The sequence below is a fragment of the Triplophysa rosa genome, linkage group LG19, assembly GCF_024868665.1.
Source record: "Triplophysa rosa linkage group LG19, Trosa_1v2, whole genome shotgun sequence".
Taxonomy (NCBI): Eukaryota; Metazoa; Chordata; class Actinopteri; order Cypriniformes; family Nemacheilidae; genus Triplophysa; species Triplophysa rosa.
Window position 1 is genome coordinate 5,970,617 of NC_079908.1, and position 19,131 is coordinate 5,989,747.

Consider the following 19,131-nt stretch of genomic DNA (forward strand, 5'->3'; position numbering starts at 1 on the left):
GGAAAACAAGTTTCAAATGCAAAAACAACTAATTGATTAACACCACACACAAACAAGCACCGAGGCAAACAGACCTCACACAAACAAGCGGCTCTGTCTAAATCACGTGCAAAACTGTATCGCACGCGTGCTACACTGGCAAATTTATCTTCGCACAGACAGATTTTTTCGTGTACATCCCTGATACCTTCGGAAACATTTACTACATATAAAAAGTTTATTTGTATAGCCAATACAAGCTATGCTGGAACATGATGCAAGTTGTGCACTTTCCCTTTTTATTTATTTATTTATAAAAATGGTCATGATGGTACTTGAGTTTCTTTGTTTGAGACCAGCAAGAAAAGCTTTTTTTCCCAGAAACTTCGCATTGTCTTTTATTTTTAGTGAGCAGCAAATAAAAGGTCCAATAGATGAATAATTGATAGCAGCGGTCAGTTAAAAGAAAAAAGCACTTCCCTTCATTTTGTTAGTTTATTTATTTATCCGTTTGTTCACTTTGTACTCCCGACTGGGGGTGTTATCGTTGGGTTGAGAGGATAGATGTGTTTGTTTCGGTCTGGAGCTCACATATTTGTGTCTCGGAGTACAGAAATCTCTGTACTCAACTCTGGTCAGAACCAAACATGCATTCAATCCAAAAAAACACACGTGCGCTATGTACAAACAAACAGATCTCATTGTGCCGGGCCTGACTCTCACCTACGCACACACAGAGAATATCATTACTGGTGCACATTACAGTGAGAAGAGACAGAACGAGGGCACTTTGTAAATGTCATGGGCCGAGGGCTCTTCCACCCTCTTTGCTGGATGAAATAAAATGAATTGAAGTGAGCACTATCAGCGGCGGCAGCACAAGATAAATCTGTCGTTTAAAAGGGACTCGCAATTAGGTGTGCAGGGGCCGGCAGGACAGCAGGGCTTTCAACAGCCCAGCCTGCTACCATTAACCTCCTTTCTAACGGCCCGTTGACCTGGGATGTGTAGTTTTTAGCTCCTCGGTCTTACATTTGAGTCGCCCAGTGGCGTGGACGAAAAGAACTACAGGGAGTGGAGGTGATGTGGATTATTTATCATTCACAAGGCCATTTTATTTCAGTAATTTTTTATTACTAGAGATGCACCAATATATTGGCCAATAATCGATATCGGTAAATAAAAGCGATTTTTCATACTAAATCGGCCGACAGATTAAAAGCAGCCGATGATCTTTTTGTCAATCAAAAGAGGACAGAAAAATGCAATGAATTTGTGTTCTGTACACTCACCTAAAGGATTATTAGGAACACCATACTAATACGGTGTTTGACCCCCTTTCGCCTTCAGAACTGCCTTAATTCTACGTGGCATTGATTCAACAAGGTGCTGAAAGCATTCTTTAGAAATGTTGGCCCATATTGATAGGATAGCATCTTGCAGTTGATGGAGATTTGTGGGATGCACATCCAGGGCACGAAGCTCCCGTTCCACCACATCCCAAAGATGTTCTATCGGGTTGAGATCTGGTGACTGTGGGGGCCATTCTAGTACAGTGAACTCATTGTCATGTTCAAGAAACCAATTTGAAATGATTCGAGCTTTGTGACATGGTGCATTATCCTGCTGGAAGTAGCCATTAGAGGATGGGTACATGGTGGTCATAAAGGGATGGACATGGTCAGAAACAATGCTCAGGTAGGCCGTGGCATTTAAACGATGCCCAATTGGCACTAAGGGGCCTAAAGTGTGCCAAGAAAACATCCCCCACACCATTACACCACCACCACCAGCCTGCACAGTGGTAACAAGGCATGATGGATCCATGTTCTCATTCTGTTTACGCCAAATTCTGACTCTACCATTTGAATGTCTCAACAGAAATCGAGACTCATCAGACCAGGCAACATTTTTCCAGTCTTCAACTGTCCAATTTTGGTGAGCTCGTGCAAATTGTAGCCTCTTTTTCCTATTTGTAGTGGAGATGAGTGGTACCCGGTGGGGTCTTCTGCTGTTGTAGCCCATCTGCCTCAAGGTTGTGCGTGTTGTGGCTTCACAAATGCTTTGCTGCATACCTCGGTTGTAACGAGTGGTTATTTCAGTCAAAGTTGCTCTTCTATCAGCTTGAATCAGTCGGCCCATTCTCCTCTGACCTCTAGCATCAACAAGGCATTTTCGCCCACAGGACTGCCGCATACTGGATGTTTTTCCCTTTTCACACCATTCTTTGTAAACCCTAGAAATGGTTGTGCGTGAAAATCCCAGTAACTGAGCAGATTGTGAAATACTCAGACCGGCCCGTCTGGCACCAACAACCATGCCACGCTCAAAATTGCTTAAATCACCTTTCTTTCCCATTCTGACATTCAGTTTGGAGTTCAGGAGATTGTCTTGACCAGGACCACACCCCTAAATGCATTGAAGCAACTGCCATGTGATTGGTTGATTAGATAATTGCATTAATGAGAAATTGAACAGGTGTTCCTAATAATCCTTTAGGTGAGTGTATATAGAAGATGTTAAGAAACACCACCAGTTTGATGTTCAATATTAATGGTCATTATATGAATTAATAGCATTCAGAAATGTAAGAAATATTTATTTAATCTTCAGAATCGGTTTTGACAGATATCACTCTAAACATCGTATCGGTGGAGAAATTTAGTATCGTTGCATCTCTAGTATTTTCAAGTGGTGTAGTCAGCAAGCGAAAAAACTGACTTTGGTAGCACTTTTTTACGCTAAATTGTTTAAATGGTAGTATCGTGGTACCGTAAGCAATGTTGCATATGTGCATTAACATTCATTTGAACACATACTTCTCACCTAAATCAAGCCGTGTTTTGAACGACTCGTACGACATAATGATTCAGTGAGTCATTCATCAATGCACTTGCTTCGTTTTTGAATAAACCGTTTTGAACTTTGAATTGGTTGGTTGATTTATTCACTAATTAGTTTTACAAAGTTAGCCAAACATTTCCCTTTATAAACATCACTGTATAAATTACATTTGTTGCACATTTAAATTAGTTTTCCCACGTGAAAAATGCTCTAGTGTACTGTAGTATTTACTACAGTAAATTTTACTAAAATTCCTAGACACTAGTGCTTTTGAGTCTCACCATGTGATTTCTCGTTTAATGCTGACACCGGCTGTAGTTTGGTTTAGGTAACAAGCCCACAGTTATGTCTGATAAACACGCATCCTCATGTGGGCTTTCAAACATTTCTGCGCTCTTCACCGTTATCTCGCGGTTCACCTCGCACCTCTCTCTCCTCGCAGAGGTCCCCTTCCATTCACCCTTTTTCTCACCCTATTCTTCTTTCTCACGCACGCGTTCCTCTTCACACTCTATCTGCGTGACCTTCATCCGCTCGCCACTTTCAGCCGGCACCAAAAACTTAATCACACACTGTCAACCTGTGAGGAGAGGAGGAGGAGGAGGGCTGCTCCTCTCTCTTCTTTAATGCCCTTTGCAGTGCTGAGGAAGAAGAGGGAAAATTTATGGCTGCTGGGACAGGTGGGGTATGAACAATGGGCAGAAAGCAGTACGGGGTTATCTGGCGGGCTGCGGGCGGGGAAATCGATGTGACCCGTGATACACTGTCATCACAATTCCCACCCCAGCTGTCCTATTTGTCTTGCGTAGGGAGGCCTGGACGGGCCGTGTCGACGCGAGCGGAGAGAGGCCTCCGTCAGATTAGCCCGGGTGAATCATGACCGCTTCGTCTCTGCCTCTCTCACTGTTTGGGATCTGTTATGGCTGGAGCGGTGGGGCTATGGTTTGTGGCCTGGCATTGTGGGCGGGAGGGGTTGCATGGGGCTTGTGGGTAAAATATGGATTGTGTGTGTGTGTGAAAGTAGAAGATTAACGGCTGTTCAGAGGTTTGGACACAGCAGCTTTCTGTTTCATCAGAAACACTCACTCGGTTTATCTTCTGCTCATGTGCACCTTCTGAAATGTGGACAAGTCTCAGTTTGATCATTTTTTTGCTGTTTGGTTTCGTGATGATAGTGTGGTACTCAAAAACGTATGACGTCCATTGAAAATTCAATTTTTCGAAGAAAAAAATAATACAAATTACATAAAGCAAAAAATGAACATTGGAATTGTGTTGTTTTTAATTCATTTTAATTTTGTCCGTGAAATCAGTGTCAGTCTGGGTTTGTTTCTGTCGCAAATTCTTTTTTTAGATTTAATTTCTATTTTTTGTATATATTTAGACATTGTATTGAACAGATTTTGTTTAGGTCAATTATTGAACATTTCCTTTTTGCAACACAAAAAAAGCAATTACATTTAGCAAAAAATAAACATTCGAATTGTGCTATTTTTAATAATTATTTCTTTGTCTGTCAAATCAGTGTCAGTCTGGGTTTGTATCCGTCACAAACTCTTATTTTTAATATTCAATTTTTACTTTTTTAAATGTTTTATATTAAGCGAGTTTTGTTTAGATCAAATTTTTAATCATTAAATCTAAATTTTTGTTGAAAATAGTGAAATGATTCAAATGCCTGAAACCATCATGAATATAAACATTTATCTTCTAGGACGTCCTTATTTATCATTGATTCTATGTTTTGTTTTTTTGTGATCTCAGATGGGGCTCAGATAGCTCTGCCCGTGCAGAAGCCTGGTTTCGAGAAACTTCCTCTGGGCTCTCAGACACTTCCTCCAGGCTTCCCTGCACCCTTCCTGTTTGCAGACGGCCTCTCTTCTGTGGAGACGTTGCTCACTAACATCCAGGTAAATCCACTGCACGTCAATGAACGTGGAGGACTGCACAACAGCTTGTTGGGTATCTGAGGGTTTATATTGGTGTATTAAAGTTGGATGTGTTTTGTGTCATGTTGGCGGCTCAGGGTCTGCTGAAGGTGGCCGTGGATAATGCCCGTGTGCAGGAGAAACAAGTGCAACACGAGCGCAAGGAGCTAAAGATGGAGCTGTACAGAGAGAGAGAGATGAGGGAGAGTCTGGAGAGACAGCTCACCTCTGAACTGCATAGCCGAGGTACATACACACACACATAAAATTATACAATATCATTGTTTTAAAGGTCCAGTGTAAGACATTTAGGGGCATCTAGTGGTGAGGTTGCGAATAGCAACCAATGGCTCACTCCACCCCTCCTCCATTCCTTTCTAAGCACTACGGTGGCTGACGCAGGACTAAGATGTCGTCACATTTTCGCTTCTTTGCCGAAGGAGATAACGTATTTACGAAACGCGCTCTATAGAGCAGTTTGTCCATTTGGACTACTGTAGAAACAACATGGCGAATTCCATGTAGATAGAAATAGCTCATTCTAAGATAATAAAAACATAACGCTTCATTATGTAAGGCGTTTATACTCCTCTGAAGACATGGTTATGTAGATTATATTGCATTTCTGTCAATAGAGCCTACATAAAATGACACGCAGCACCTTTTTTTTAGTTTGAGGTTCCAGTCATAGAAAACCTGGAAATACCAGAAAATTACAATTCCCTGGAAAGTCATGGAACAGTAAAATATGGCAACCCCATAAGTCATCGTTTAATATTAGTACGCACATTAACGCATGAAAACGCTCCAGAAAAACCAAACAACACGGAAGAAATGTCTGAATTTACACTGCCAATTCTCCTCTACATCACAACCAAACCGTGTCACTGGTGGATATTCTGCCAAATCCACTCTTGCCATGTGCGCCAAGAAATTAAGCCAGTTATTCAGCTGTATAACAACTCCGACAATATGTACAAACACCTCAATCATTTATTAGCCGTGGCTGTTACAGCATTTCATGTTCTTTTAATGCACACGTTTGTATGCTGGATGATTTGGCCGATCAAAGGCAAGTTATTAAAGGTGTAAGAATGCGAGTGAGAAGCGTGTAATAATGCTGCTGTGCCAGACTGCCAGTGTTTCAAAGGCTGTTAATTGCTGTGAGTCCACATATACACACACACAGTTGATTATGTTTGCACATATTCAAAGATTGTGTTGTTTTGTGTGAAGACAGCTGTTCTGTTTACCATTCAATGCATCCTAGTGGATTCATACAATTGTATTATTAATTATAAACATATACTGTAAATATCGCCAGATATTTTTCAATGGATTATCATTTCATTTCATTGTTCAGTTATAAATTGTTAATCAATGTCATTTGACTTTAACTCACATAAAGTACAATTTTAGGTTTTAAACAGAGATGGCGATAGAAAGGCAAAGGTTACGGATTGCAGCTTTATGCTCATAATTAATAATAATATTTAGAATTAGAGATCTGAATTTGTAGATAGTGATTGCCTTGGCATACACATAACCACAATCTTTGACAAATCAAAGGAATAAAACCAAGGCAAAATCCTTGAAGTGTTGTTGAAAGTTGTAGAAAGCTGTTGCATGTTGTAACGCACCATATGTTTGTGTTTTGTTAGTGATAATGAGCACTTTCAAGTCTCTAATGTGTGAATGTGAGTCCACGCTGTTGTCTCTGTGTTTATAGACACCATGCTGAACGAATGTCTCTTTCATTTCTCCTCCTCAGCTACTATTCAAAAGCGTCTTAAGAAGGAAAAGAAGGCGAAGAGGAAACTGCAGGAGGCTCTGGAGTTTGAGTCCAAGAGGAGAGAGCAGGTGGAACAGGCTCTCAAACAGTCCACGTCTCCAGAAAGCCTCCGCATGAGTCTCAACGGTGAGCCTCTGATCTTTGACATCCGTCTCAACACTGTGTCCTAACCAGACCACTTCACCCTTTCACAGTGAAATGACATCAGTCCAAAACCCTGCTCTAAAAGCCACAAGTCAGTGTGATAGATTGTAATTACAGAGCATGCAACATTAGATTGACCAATCAGACGTCAATGTTACTACCAGAAATAAGAATCATGCTAAAAGTGCTCAGCCAAGATCTCCATCACTTCTATGTAATGTTATAGTATTCTTGTACAGGCTTGTTCTATATTAGACTATGAAAAATATACTATACTATAGCAAAAATATTGTACAGTACTGTTATTATAAAATATACTTTAGCAGAAATACTATATGAAAACGATACTATAGCAAAAAAGTATTTTCTGTTTTTGCAAAAATACACTATACTGCACTCTAGTATAGAATATGTTTTGCAACAGTATAGTGTGATATTTTATTTGGATTATTATAGTGAAATATATTCTACATAATATTATAAATAAACTATACTATAGCACAAAATACTATAAAAAGCTATACGATAGCAACAATATGTTTTACTATGTTTTGCAAGACTCCACTATATAATCTACTATAATACTGTATATAATATACTGTAGTGTAATATTAAAAAATATATACTATACAAAAAAATACTAATACATTATACTATATTATAGCAAAAGTACAATTTAAAAACAATACTATAGCAAAAAACTCATACTATGTTTTTCCAAAAGTATACTTTAGACCGTTTCATGAGACGCGTGCCCACCTGACTCCCACAGTTAACTTCCGGTTTGTGTTTGGTTGGTGTCTAATAATATAACTATTTTATTGAATTTGTTAATATTAATTTGTATTGTATTTTATAAACGATTTTTTTATTTTGTTTTCTGTTCATTTTATTAAATAAACAATTTGTTGAATGGGTCCTGTAGTTTGGTCGCATTTAAAGAAACCGTATGGGACATTGACATCTAGCGGTTGAGCTTGGTATCGGAGTCTAAATTAAAAATATTGGAGAGACAGTTTAGCCAAATAACGGTTCTTCTCGGTTTCTTTTGCTTGTTATCAGAAATAATCTACAGGCACTCTATTGTTTGTGAATGTGTACTGGAAGTTAACTACAGCCCACGAACGCGCGCATGCGCAGTAACGTTCGTTTATGTTGTCACTTTGAAACCTTCTATAAAATATACTAAACTGTACTGTAATACTGAAACTACTGTATACTGTGCTGTTGCAACAATTTTCTATACTATAGATACGTATATATACACTACAGTACACTACTGCAAACAATATATTATACTACTAGATAAAAACTATAGTGTACTATAATACTGCAAAAGTATATTATACTACATTGCACTGTACTGCACCACAAAATAAACTATGAACTTTGCCTTTACATTGGATATGATTCGCTCAGTGTATGCCTGCCTTAATGCACACGGATATTCACCATCTCTCATTCTAGTGTATCCTGTGATATTCTCTCATCATATCTCTATAGATCTGCTTGTTCAGAAATTCCATCTGGTTTTTTCTCTGTCAATATTTTCATGAAACCTGCTGTTCTTTCTCATATTTCTTTATCGCGGATGATATTGGTATTTCCGTCTCAGTCATAACTATTAGCGATCCATTAGCTTCATAATCTCAGCTGAGGAAATGGAGCCCGATGTTTATCATAAACGCTCTAAACGCGCACACTTGTCAAGGCCAAACCATTTTCCTAATCGTTGGCTGTTGTTTTGATTACACTTGTTTAATTGTGAATATCTTAACAGAAGCTGAATTTGAACGGGGGGAAACCTAACATTTGTAAGACATCTGCCAGCGTTTCCATGAGTGCCGGGGCAATTATGCCGGGCCGAGGCTGATTAGACGTGAATTCATTAGGAAAAATGGCCTTTGTTTTTGCCTTTCATCTGAGAGAACAGAGGAGAATGCCAGCCACAGATCTGTATTGTGAATGCCGGTTCTGACGTCACATCTCTGCTCGGATAAAGTTATTTCCTTTCCGTTTATCCATACAGCTGCTTTTGTTGTAGAGGTTATTTCCATTACATTATTTTAACTTCATGGTTTTTACACGGTAGCCAATAATTATTCAGCAATGATAACGATACACATCTTGCATTTAAAATTGACGCTAATATTGTTACTATTTTTAAAAAATATGAAAGATTTTATAGAGTACCGCAGAGATGGCGCATTTTTGTAATCCAACCCGGAAAGATAGCGCCTCACTGGTTCCCTCGACCAAAAGCCTATGGAATTTTCCCACAGACTTTTGGAAGATCGCAAAAAATAAGCTCTGTGATTAAGGTCTTTGAAGGTTTATATAATATTACACATTTTTCTATCAATGTCATTTTTACAGATTAACACAATATTTGCTAGAGCGTTCGTGTTTTTTAGAGGGGAAACGGTCATCAGGACATTTCTCATTTGGATGTTAAATAGTTCGGTTAAAAAGTGATTTCATATTGCACGAGCTAGCCAACGGGTTTCGTTTATTCATATTTTGCTTATAGTTTGAGTGAAAGACGTTGTATTTAATGTATTTAATTTATTTTTCTCTGTGACATTTTGTCTACTGTATTGACATTCAAATGTAAGAACAATTTTGTACATTGACAAGACGATAAAAAATAACTGATATGTTTTTGTATAGCGTATTTTATATTTGTTATGGAGAAATTTAAATGTGAGATCTGGAAACGTGATCTAAATTTAGCGGGATCCGTCGGGTCGGGACAGAAATCATTATAAGCAGATAGCGGGGGAAGACAGAGTGAATTTTCAGCGGAAGCTGGTGGGTGCGGAGTAAAAATTTGTGGGCGGGACAAAAAAAACAGTCCCGCGCAAACCTCTACACCAAGCGCCCGACAACTTTTTCAAACTTTATATTAAAAATGTGTTTCCTTATAAGAAATCACTCCGTGAATGAATATCCATACACGTTTTTAGAGATCTGTGACTGATTTTTATGCGTGATGATGTTTAATGTCCCGCCAAAGGATGTAGTCGCTTTTAGCAACTTGTTAGCAACTGCCGTTTTTAAGACTCAATAAAGCTTTAAAAACTACGAGCAGGTTATAAGTGGTGTGTTTTATGTCATATAGTAAAAATGAAAATATTTAGAGGATATGTTAACCACAAACCTTATTTTAAGCATTTAACCAAAAACCCATTCATAAAACCCATGACTTTGGAGCAATGGAACCGGACGTGGTAACATGCTAACCCGCTTCCGGGTAAAAATCCTTACCATTGAGATATGCCAAGATGGTTTCAAATGTTGACCTTTTCACAATCTGATCAATTTTCGTCTTGGAAATATGCCACATTACACAAGTAAAACAGACCGATGTTTTGTTGATTTTAAGCTGACCAAACCGAATTTGGTCTGGCATGTCTGGGTTACAATCAGCACAAATGATTGGACTTGTAGCTAATGGCATGTTTTACTGATAAAAGACATTTTGAATTTCAGAGGCAGTGATACCAGAGGTGAAGTCTGAACATAATGGCAACCAGCAGGAGAACTCTGTACAAGGTAAGAACGAAGAGCACAACTTCAGGTGTACCAACAAAATACACAACTACATCTCAAATACCTGCCGTCACTCACGTCAACAATTTGTTTGAATGAAGAGTACAAACTGCTGTAGTTAAGATGCGAGCAGCCATGTGCTGTACACATGGTCCAGAGCCCCATCTCGCTCTCTTGGGGCAGATAGAAACCCAAAGTTTTTCATCCTCAACAAACCTTTCAAAACACTAACCAGATTCAATCCCCAAACTTGCCTTCTATCTTATTGGGTCCCTTTAAAGATGTCCAACTCTTTCAGGAGGGAGATTACGAACGCATGTGCCTTTCACGCTTCCGTTCCCCGAGATCCATTGGCGGCCCCTTCTGCACGCGCTCGTACGGTTTCATTCTTATCTCGCTTCCATCTGCCTCTCTCGCTTCCCTCCGAGCTCGCCTCCCAAATCTGGCCAAAAGTTGCGTTTGATAAATGGGGCCTATTATCAACACGTCTGACGGCGAATTAAAGAGCCGCTGCCGTACATCTTATTGAAATGTGAGGCTGGGGGAAGGTGAATAAATACATATGTTTACAGAAGGTGCAGTGGAAATGGGCTGCAGAAGTGCTTCGCTGAAAATGGGCGAAATGTTTTTTCCCCCCATATAGCCAATTTCACAGTCTGCAAATAAAGAGACGTTCATTTTTCTTCTGGCTTTGACAGCGGCGCTGTAACGGAGGACTGCGAAAGCATTTGTAGAGTAGATTTTGCCCGTGTGTTTTTCTTCCTCTGGGGGTTCACTCACAGTGTAAAAGGGTCATCGGTGGGTGATCGTAGTGATCAGAGACAACGTTTACCCTAAATCTGTGGCTGATCTCGTGTTTCAAAGTCTGTAACTTTCAACTAAAGGTCAGATCTACAAAACCCCAAAGATCAAAGACGTGCAGTCTAAGCGGACTGAGAAATATAGCAACTGTTATTTTGCGAGTCGACATCTGGAGACACAATAACGCATGCTCTTATCCGGTCTCGTGAGATGTCAAGTAACATTTTAGAAGTTTAGTGCTCTTGCGTTGAACCTGGGAATTCAGGAAAACAAAATCCAGAAAACCAGATTTTGTTGTTATTGTGCAAAAGTAAGTCTTCAAAACTAACTAGAAGCTCAAAACACTAAAATTTGCTGGACTCGCGACCTCATCAAAGTCAACAACAAACGGGGAAACGTTGTTCTTCCCTTTAACAAGCCGATAAGCTTTTTTATTTGGCTATAACAATGGGCTATTATACGGTTATGTGCTTTTCATTATGACTTCTATTTGTTTTTTTTTCCCTGCCATCCGTGACCCGATGAGAACGAACCTGTGAATCACCAGTGGAAAACCTCAGCTGTAGCAGTTGTACTATGTTCTTCACTGGTTTCTTTGCGGTCTGCTTTCATGCCGCTGTGACTAATATGAGCGGAACAGCAGGGATTAGTGTTCGAGCGCTGTCACAATGCCTCTGACCTTTAGAGTAACCGGCAGAAGCTGGAAATGCAAAGATCAGACTTCACCTCCATAACACGGTAAAAATGAGTCTCTCTGTTATCAGATGGAAACTGCTGTGACACTGTTCTTTCAATTTTTACTTCATGAAACAATCGTACTATGCCCTTTGACAGAAGAAACAGGGCCTTGCAATACTTGTAATTCAATAACTTTTTAAAGAAAGTATGTAAAGCCTACAATATGGTCAATATAGTTAGATTAAGAGGCAGCACAATTAATCATATATTTATTGTGATCATGATTACAGCTGCAAGAGGCTGTTTGGTGAATATAGTATGTTAAATTGTGTTGGGCCCTTTCACATTTCGCATCTTTTGCGCACGCAAGTTCGTTATTTTAAATGTAAGAGCGACGCGGTCACGACACGCATGCGGTGTGATGCGTTCTTTTTTTAGGCGTGTTGGTGCCGCAAACGCGCCGCAGGTCATGTGACAAGAACCAAACAACCAGCTTCACCTTTTCAGGAACAACGTAGAAAAGCTCAGCGAAGATGGAGACACAGATTATCACAGCATAAATAAATGTAGATCCAGGTTTATTTGAACCGCCTGTATGTATATTAATAAAAAAAGAACAGTGTTGGGCAAGTTACACTGAAAAAATAATTAATTACTAGTTACTAATTACATATTCAATAGTGTAATTAGATTACTGTACAAGTTACTCTCTTCAAAAAGTATTGAATTACTTATTACTAATTACTTTCTATATCCTATATCAACCTTGATGAGTTAAGTGATTCAAGGATAGACATGAAACAGCTCTTTAAATTCATTAAAATAAATAATATAAAACTGTATAAAGTAGTATTATTAAATGACAAAAAAATGTGGAATTATACATTAAAGCACAGATTTTAAAGTTAGACTTTGAATTTTGATGTCAGTTCCACTATTGCACACACATATATTATACAAAGTATTTAGTTTAATTACATCAGAAGTAACTGTAATTAAATTACAGAAAAAATAAGAGTAATCCCTTACTTTACTTTTTCCAGGGGGAAAGTAATTAAATTACAGTAACTAATTACTTCGTAACTAGTTACACCCAACACTGAAAAAGAATAGATCAAAACTGAATTTTAGCAAAATTAAAGAAATTGAGAAGCGCTAGAGATTCTTATACCAGAAAAAGCACAAAATGTGAAAAAACAAGATTAAATTATGTTCAGCTTTATATGCTTTGACACTCAAAAAAAAGACTATTACAGTATAAAGGAAAATGATTTTCCTGCTTCAATTTGGGCAGCAACGTTAACACAGTGAACGTAAAAGAACGACTCAGATCCGCTGGTGAAAGAGTTTCATTTTTTCCAGGAAGGCAAAAACCTGAGATTGTAATGATCCCCCATCCTCTCGGATGCACAGATCATCACTTTACCTCAACACTTCTTTATCTAGAAGTTCCATCAAGTTGAAGTGGAAAGGTGTCTGTGCAATCAGCTCTGAGAGTCTGGCAGCCGACCCACCTGGGGAGTTTGTGTATGAAGTCTGTTGTTCGCTCCTCCCCGAGCTCCCGAGCCTCGCCACATTTATCCATTACAGCCAGCAAAAATCTAATTAGCCCGCGCTTCTCTCCCAAGTCGGACTTCACAGTTTTGCAAGCTTAGCAGTGACAGCTGATTTCATTAGGTTTGATTGTCCTTGCCGAGATCCCGCTCGTCGGCCTAAAAGCTTTTTGCGCTTTCTCAGGTTCCACCCCTGTGTTGGGCCATTACGATGACCCGTGCCTTTTCTGATTAATCAAGACAAGTGGCGCTAACACAAAACTGCTGAACACAAAAGACGGTGACATCATTTTACAAGCCGATTAAGAGAAGTGTGGAGTGCTGGAGGAAAGTGAAAGGGAGAGGTGAAAATGTAATTAAGCCGGCGCGTCGTGTCGGACGAGCAAATTGAACTGCGCTGGAAGGTGTCGCTCAGACGCTCTCACAGCCCGCCACTGCGTGAAACTACGAATGTGTTGTTTTTTTAGCTTCAAGTAACTCTCGGCCACGCATTAATAGTTCGTCTATGAAGCTAAAGGTAGTCCAGATTAATTCTGCCTAAGATTTTTGGTCACATGAAGACCAGTGATGTGTGATATTGATGTTCTCTGCCTTTGAAAGAAAGGCTCCATTTTTAGCGTCAGTCTGTAATTTGTGCTTCTCTATCACCATCTCTGTTTCAAACATAAAATTGCAGGTTACTTTAAGTACTTATCTTTATGTGGGTTGATGTCAAATTACATCAAACTGACATTTCCTGTGAAATCAAACCCGACAGCTCAAGTTATAAATCATAAAAGCTTACTGTTGTGAATCAGGGTAAGGAGTGTTCAAATTAGATTTTTATGTACTTGCTCAGTAACTGACATTTTTTAACCAAAAAAGGTATAGATTCCATCTTTAAAATGAGATGAATGGTTCCTTTAAATATTTAGGATATGCTGATCGTTTTTTGTTGCCAAAAAAATAATGTTTGTATCTCTATATTTAGTGATTTTTATTTAGTATAAAAATGAGTGTTAACTTGGACAACACATTATTTAATCATTTAAAAAGTACAGTGTTTTTTCAATGTCTTGAATAACATCAAATTTAGACATCTGAGGTTTCGGAAGTACAGCAGCGATGTAAAACGATTCCACAGATGGTCCAACAATCAGCACGAACGATACAAGTGTGCAGATTTCATATGGGACTACAAGCTATTCTATATCCATACACGTTATATTTACTAATAACATTCATAACCAGAGGTTTCGACCTACTAATTGGTATCAAGGGGTGATATAACAAGGATTCAAAAATTAAGGATGAGTAAGATCTGGCAGTGGTTTGTGTTACACCGAAGAGGGCAGCATGTGGAGTGTGAATAAATGAGACTGAGGGTATGAGAAGGGGAGCGGAGCAGAGTTAAATAAGGAGTGTGTTGGTGAAGAGGACGTCCCAGAGGAGGACCACCCTCATATACCCATGCATCTATTTACAGTAGCCTACATGTGGGGCAGGAGATCCAAAGATGCATAGGGTTGACCTCATGTCTGCAGGCTGTTACTCAGCTACTGGAATATATGTTTCGACTTTGCATCATCAAATGCTGCCTGCACGATTTGTGTAGAGTGGAAAATAACATTTTGATGTTTTCTAATAGGGCTTAAAGGACAACAATGAATTGATATAATAAAAATCCATGACAATCTCTTTGGTCATTTAAGGAACATTTAAGTAATTATTGAAATGTTAGGTTTGTGCTCTGTGTGATATTTATAATATATATTAAGTTGTAAAATATAAATACAATTTTAATCATTTATTTTTGTCAATAATTTATTATAATGGTTACGAAACGAAATGCAAGAGGTAAAAAAATGTTTAAAAAAATATGTAACCTAGAAATAAAATTTGACCTCTTTATTTGTATTCATTATTTTTATGTATCATTTATTCATATAAAATTAATGAAACAAATATTACTGAATGCTAAGTTGCAGTACTATTTGCTATGTGATAACACAAAGTAAAACAACTTTTAAAAAAAATGTAACGTTCATTTTTTTACAGTTTCTTTATAAAGTTTAACATGTTGACTATGAAAATCACAAAAAATATTTTCACACATTTACACATTTCGGTATTATTACTCTTACGCAGAAATGACAAAGTACTGGCATAACACTCAGCTCAAAACAACAGCTTAACATAACAGTTACTAAAAATGAGCCGTCCAAAACTTCAGAAGTGTACATTTGATCGTTTTTGTTTTTTATGACTAATACTGTCCTCACGAAACAAGTTCCAGACGTAGTCACCCATCATCGCTTCATCCCACCTTCCCTGTGCTACAGAGATTTCTAGAATTTTCTGACAGTGACAATTGGAAAATGACTTTTAAAATATGTTAAAATTTGTACAGTTTTTGTTATATTTGCAATATACAGATATATCGTAATAAATTATATAAGCTCAATAAGCTAAATATACACCAAAACATTGATGCTACATGAAAATAAATATGACCACAATAATTAGCACCACAGAATTGTACATGAACTATAAAAAGGTCTGGCAAAAAAAATGTTACACTGTGTAATCTGAAGGTTGTCTGTAAAATACATCAATGGTGTCTGCAAAACCGTAACATCAAATAATTGAATTGGAAACACACGCAATATTCACAAAAGTCAAATTAATTTTCATAAAGCATCGAGTAGCGGTACGCGGGCCCGTCCCCTGTTCAACAAAACAGACAGTGTACTGCTCTGTCAGGTCTAACTCAAGTGTATGAACTATTTGTGACTGTGTCTCGTGGGTACCGCGGCTCCATCACGGCAGATTTAGTCTGCTGTCAAGCGTACGACTCAATTAACTGCGCCGGAGGATATTACTCATAACTCATACTTCACAGCAAATGAAATACTCACTTCTATTTATCTCTTCACAGCGTCTCTCATCCCATCACCGCTAGCAGGCCTCAATGCTGCATCAACAAACACAGCTAATAGTTCACATGTAGTATAAATGTCACGTTTTTAACAAGCGCGCATGTATGTTTGTTTATAAATAAAAGCATGTTGAAAGCATGACCTCTTGATAGATGTCATTTTTCTGGGACCAGGTTTGGGGTGGTCTACAGAGCACGCACGGACATAAACATGCTCCACTTGTTGTTTTCTTGACATCCCGCATACATATTAGCTCATCTGTGGGTGCTCGCGTGTTAAACATGTAAAAGCACTCGAGTCATAATGAAGCGCTTCCCCGTCTGAAGATGTGCTTCGAGCTTTTCCATTAACATGCATCTGTAGCTCTCCTGCCCCTCAAACACCAGCTGCTCCTCTCTCATCTAATGCTTCACCGACAGCACGATTCATTCTTTCATTCACGTTTTCAGGATAAAGATGCTTAATGTTCGTTGGCAGTGATAAAAAGATACATTTTTTTACTGAATTTAGTTGGCAATAGTGATGGTTATTTGTTAGTGTTATTTTAACTAATATTAAAGTAATAAGTTATAAAGTAATATTAAAGAGAGTTCACCCAAAAATAAAAATTCTTTCATCATTTATAAACCCTAAAGTCATTTCAAATCCTGTATGACTTTCTTTCTACTGCAGAACACAAAAGAAGATATTTTGAAGAATGTTGGTAACCAAACAACTTTGACCCCCATTGACTTCCATTGTATGAACAAAAAACCACTGGGACATTTCTCAAAACATCTTCTTCTGTGGTCCCTCGAAGAAAGACTCACATACATGTTTAGAACTAAACGGGAGTGAATAAATGTCAGATTTTTTTGGAGGCAAACTATCTCTCAAAATATGTTAACGTCACTAATGCAAGAAGTTACGCTTCATTACTTTAATATAACATGTCTTGGCATTACTAACTCTGTTTTTCCTCTTTCTTCCAGAAAACAGACCCTACTCCAAACCTCCTCTCATGTACTGAAACCTCTGCTCCTTCAGTCCCACGGAGCTGGAACAGACACCCAGCTCACCCCACAGATGGACAAGGCTTACGGAGAGGGGGATTGTGGGGCTTTTTTCCCAGAGGGCTGCGGTGCAGGTGCTGAACGGCGGTCACCTGAAACTCGTGTACAGGACTTGAGTGTGTATGTACGTGTATGTGTGGAGGTGCAGTGCATTTACCCTCCTCGTGTCTGCGGCACTCCTTGTTGGCGACCTTTCAACACCACACACAAACTTGTAAAATGTCTTTTTTGACTACTTCTACATCAACCCTTTGAGACTAAAATATTTTTTTCTTGCTGAATAAAACTACAGTAATGGATGATTTATCTTTCTGTGAAGCACACTGCACCACCCCCTCATTATTATTATTATTATTATTATTATGATCCCCCATGATTCTGTGCACCAGTGACTCTGAACAGCACAACAGTTTTATCCACTGCACCTCTACAGGGAGACGAGAGATCATTATTATTTTGTGGACGGTGATAAAAGGACTGCAAATCAAAAGTGTGCTTCTTTAATAAACATTGTTTAAATTTGTTGTTTTGTCTGTGCAAGAAAGGAACTCTATATCAACATTTCCTTTTTCTAATTCGTTGTATTTTTTTTAGAAAGTGTAGAAATGTTTTCATGTTGTCGTTCCCTGCCCGATGTTTATTATTATTCTGGTGTTTATTTTGTTATCTGGTTTGTCATTTCTAATGTATTTTAATCAGCATTTCAAACGGATGCTTGAGTGATCCTAAAACACGTCCTTTACTGTCTTATTTTGCCCCCCACCGATGTTTTTTCTTCCTCATTAACTTAAAAAGTAAAAAAAAAAGTGTTAATTTGATGTTCCTATAACCACAGTATTACAGGACCCCCCTTCTGTTTTTACCTTTGTTTATAAAGACTTGTAAAAATGCTTTAGCGTTTGCTATCCTGATGTTGTTATTATGTGGATACATTTTTAGTGACGTAAAAGATAAGAGACGAGAATTACCCTTATGCACATCTGAAGCGAGCATGCTTGTAAATACAACGATGAAAAACCTATCAAATGAAAACAAAACGCTGCCTCTTCGAATCTATTTTTAAACATTTGTAGCGACTCCATAGGTAATGTAATCACAGATCGGCAGCTATCAATGATGTTGAACCTTGTTTTAAAATGGCAACAAACACTTATAACAGCCTTGCACATGCCACAACGAATAAAACACCCCCATGGACATCTTGGTAGGTTTTGATTTTTGTTTTCTTTGAGTAATAAAACTAAGATGGAAACAGTTTGTCTTTTCGGGTGCAGTTATTTGAAGAGATTTTATTGGCCGATTAATCGCCCGGATCGATTGATTGACCAAACCGATTAACTGACTAAACTAGGCCTGTCAAATGACTAATCCCATTTAATCGCATCCAGAATAAATGTTTGTGTTTACATAATATATGTCTGTACTGTGCATATTAAATTTGTATTTATAAACACACACATACACATGTATACATATTTACATGTATTTATTTATATTTACAAATAATTAAATATTAAATAAATGTTTATAATTTTCTATTTTTCTTAAATATATGCATGTAGTTGTATGCGTTTATAAATACAAAATTAATATGCACAGTACACAGTCATTTATTATGTCAACAAAAACTTTTATTCTGGATGCGATTAATTGCAATTAATCATTTGACAGCCCTAGATTAAACCGATAAGTCGGTCGATTTTTGGAATATTGAATGAATAAAAAAAGTCATTTTAGTTTAAAAAGTAGATTAAGTAACCCAAGTTTAAGGAAATATTTTGTACATAGTATTTGCTATGTTTAAATTGTTTTGTGTACATATTCAGCCATAACCCGCACGCCTATTGGTCAACCACAAGGTCAAACCATACAAATATTATTTTTGGAACC

The 19,131-nt window shown here is 38.0% G+C and overlaps 1 protein-coding gene across 2 annotated transcripts in view; it reads left to right on the plus strand.

Moving 5' to 3' along the window:
• The window catches only part of dacha (dachshund a), a 160,071-nt gene extending 141,560 nt beyond the window's left edge, over nucleotides 1–18,511 (plus strand). The window contains exons 8-12 of one of the 2 annotated variants that reach the window (XM_057360201.1): nucleotides 4,588–4,733; nucleotides 4,850–4,997; nucleotides 6,523–6,669; nucleotides 10,180–10,242; nucleotides 17,161–18,511. In XM_057360201.1, the coding sequence (XP_057216184.1) occupies nucleotides 4,588–4,733; nucleotides 4,850–4,997; nucleotides 6,523–6,669; nucleotides 10,180–10,242; nucleotides 17,161–17,198 (542 nt within the window). In that variant the 3' untranslated portion in view covers nucleotides 17,199–18,511. Of the gene's footprint in view, nucleotides 1–4,587; nucleotides 4,734–4,839; nucleotides 4,998–6,522; nucleotides 6,670–10,179; nucleotides 10,243–17,160 lie in introns of both variants that reach the window. The other variant, XM_057360200.1, reaches the window with a different exon arrangement.
• Nucleotides 18,512–19,131: the final 620 nt, after the last annotated feature.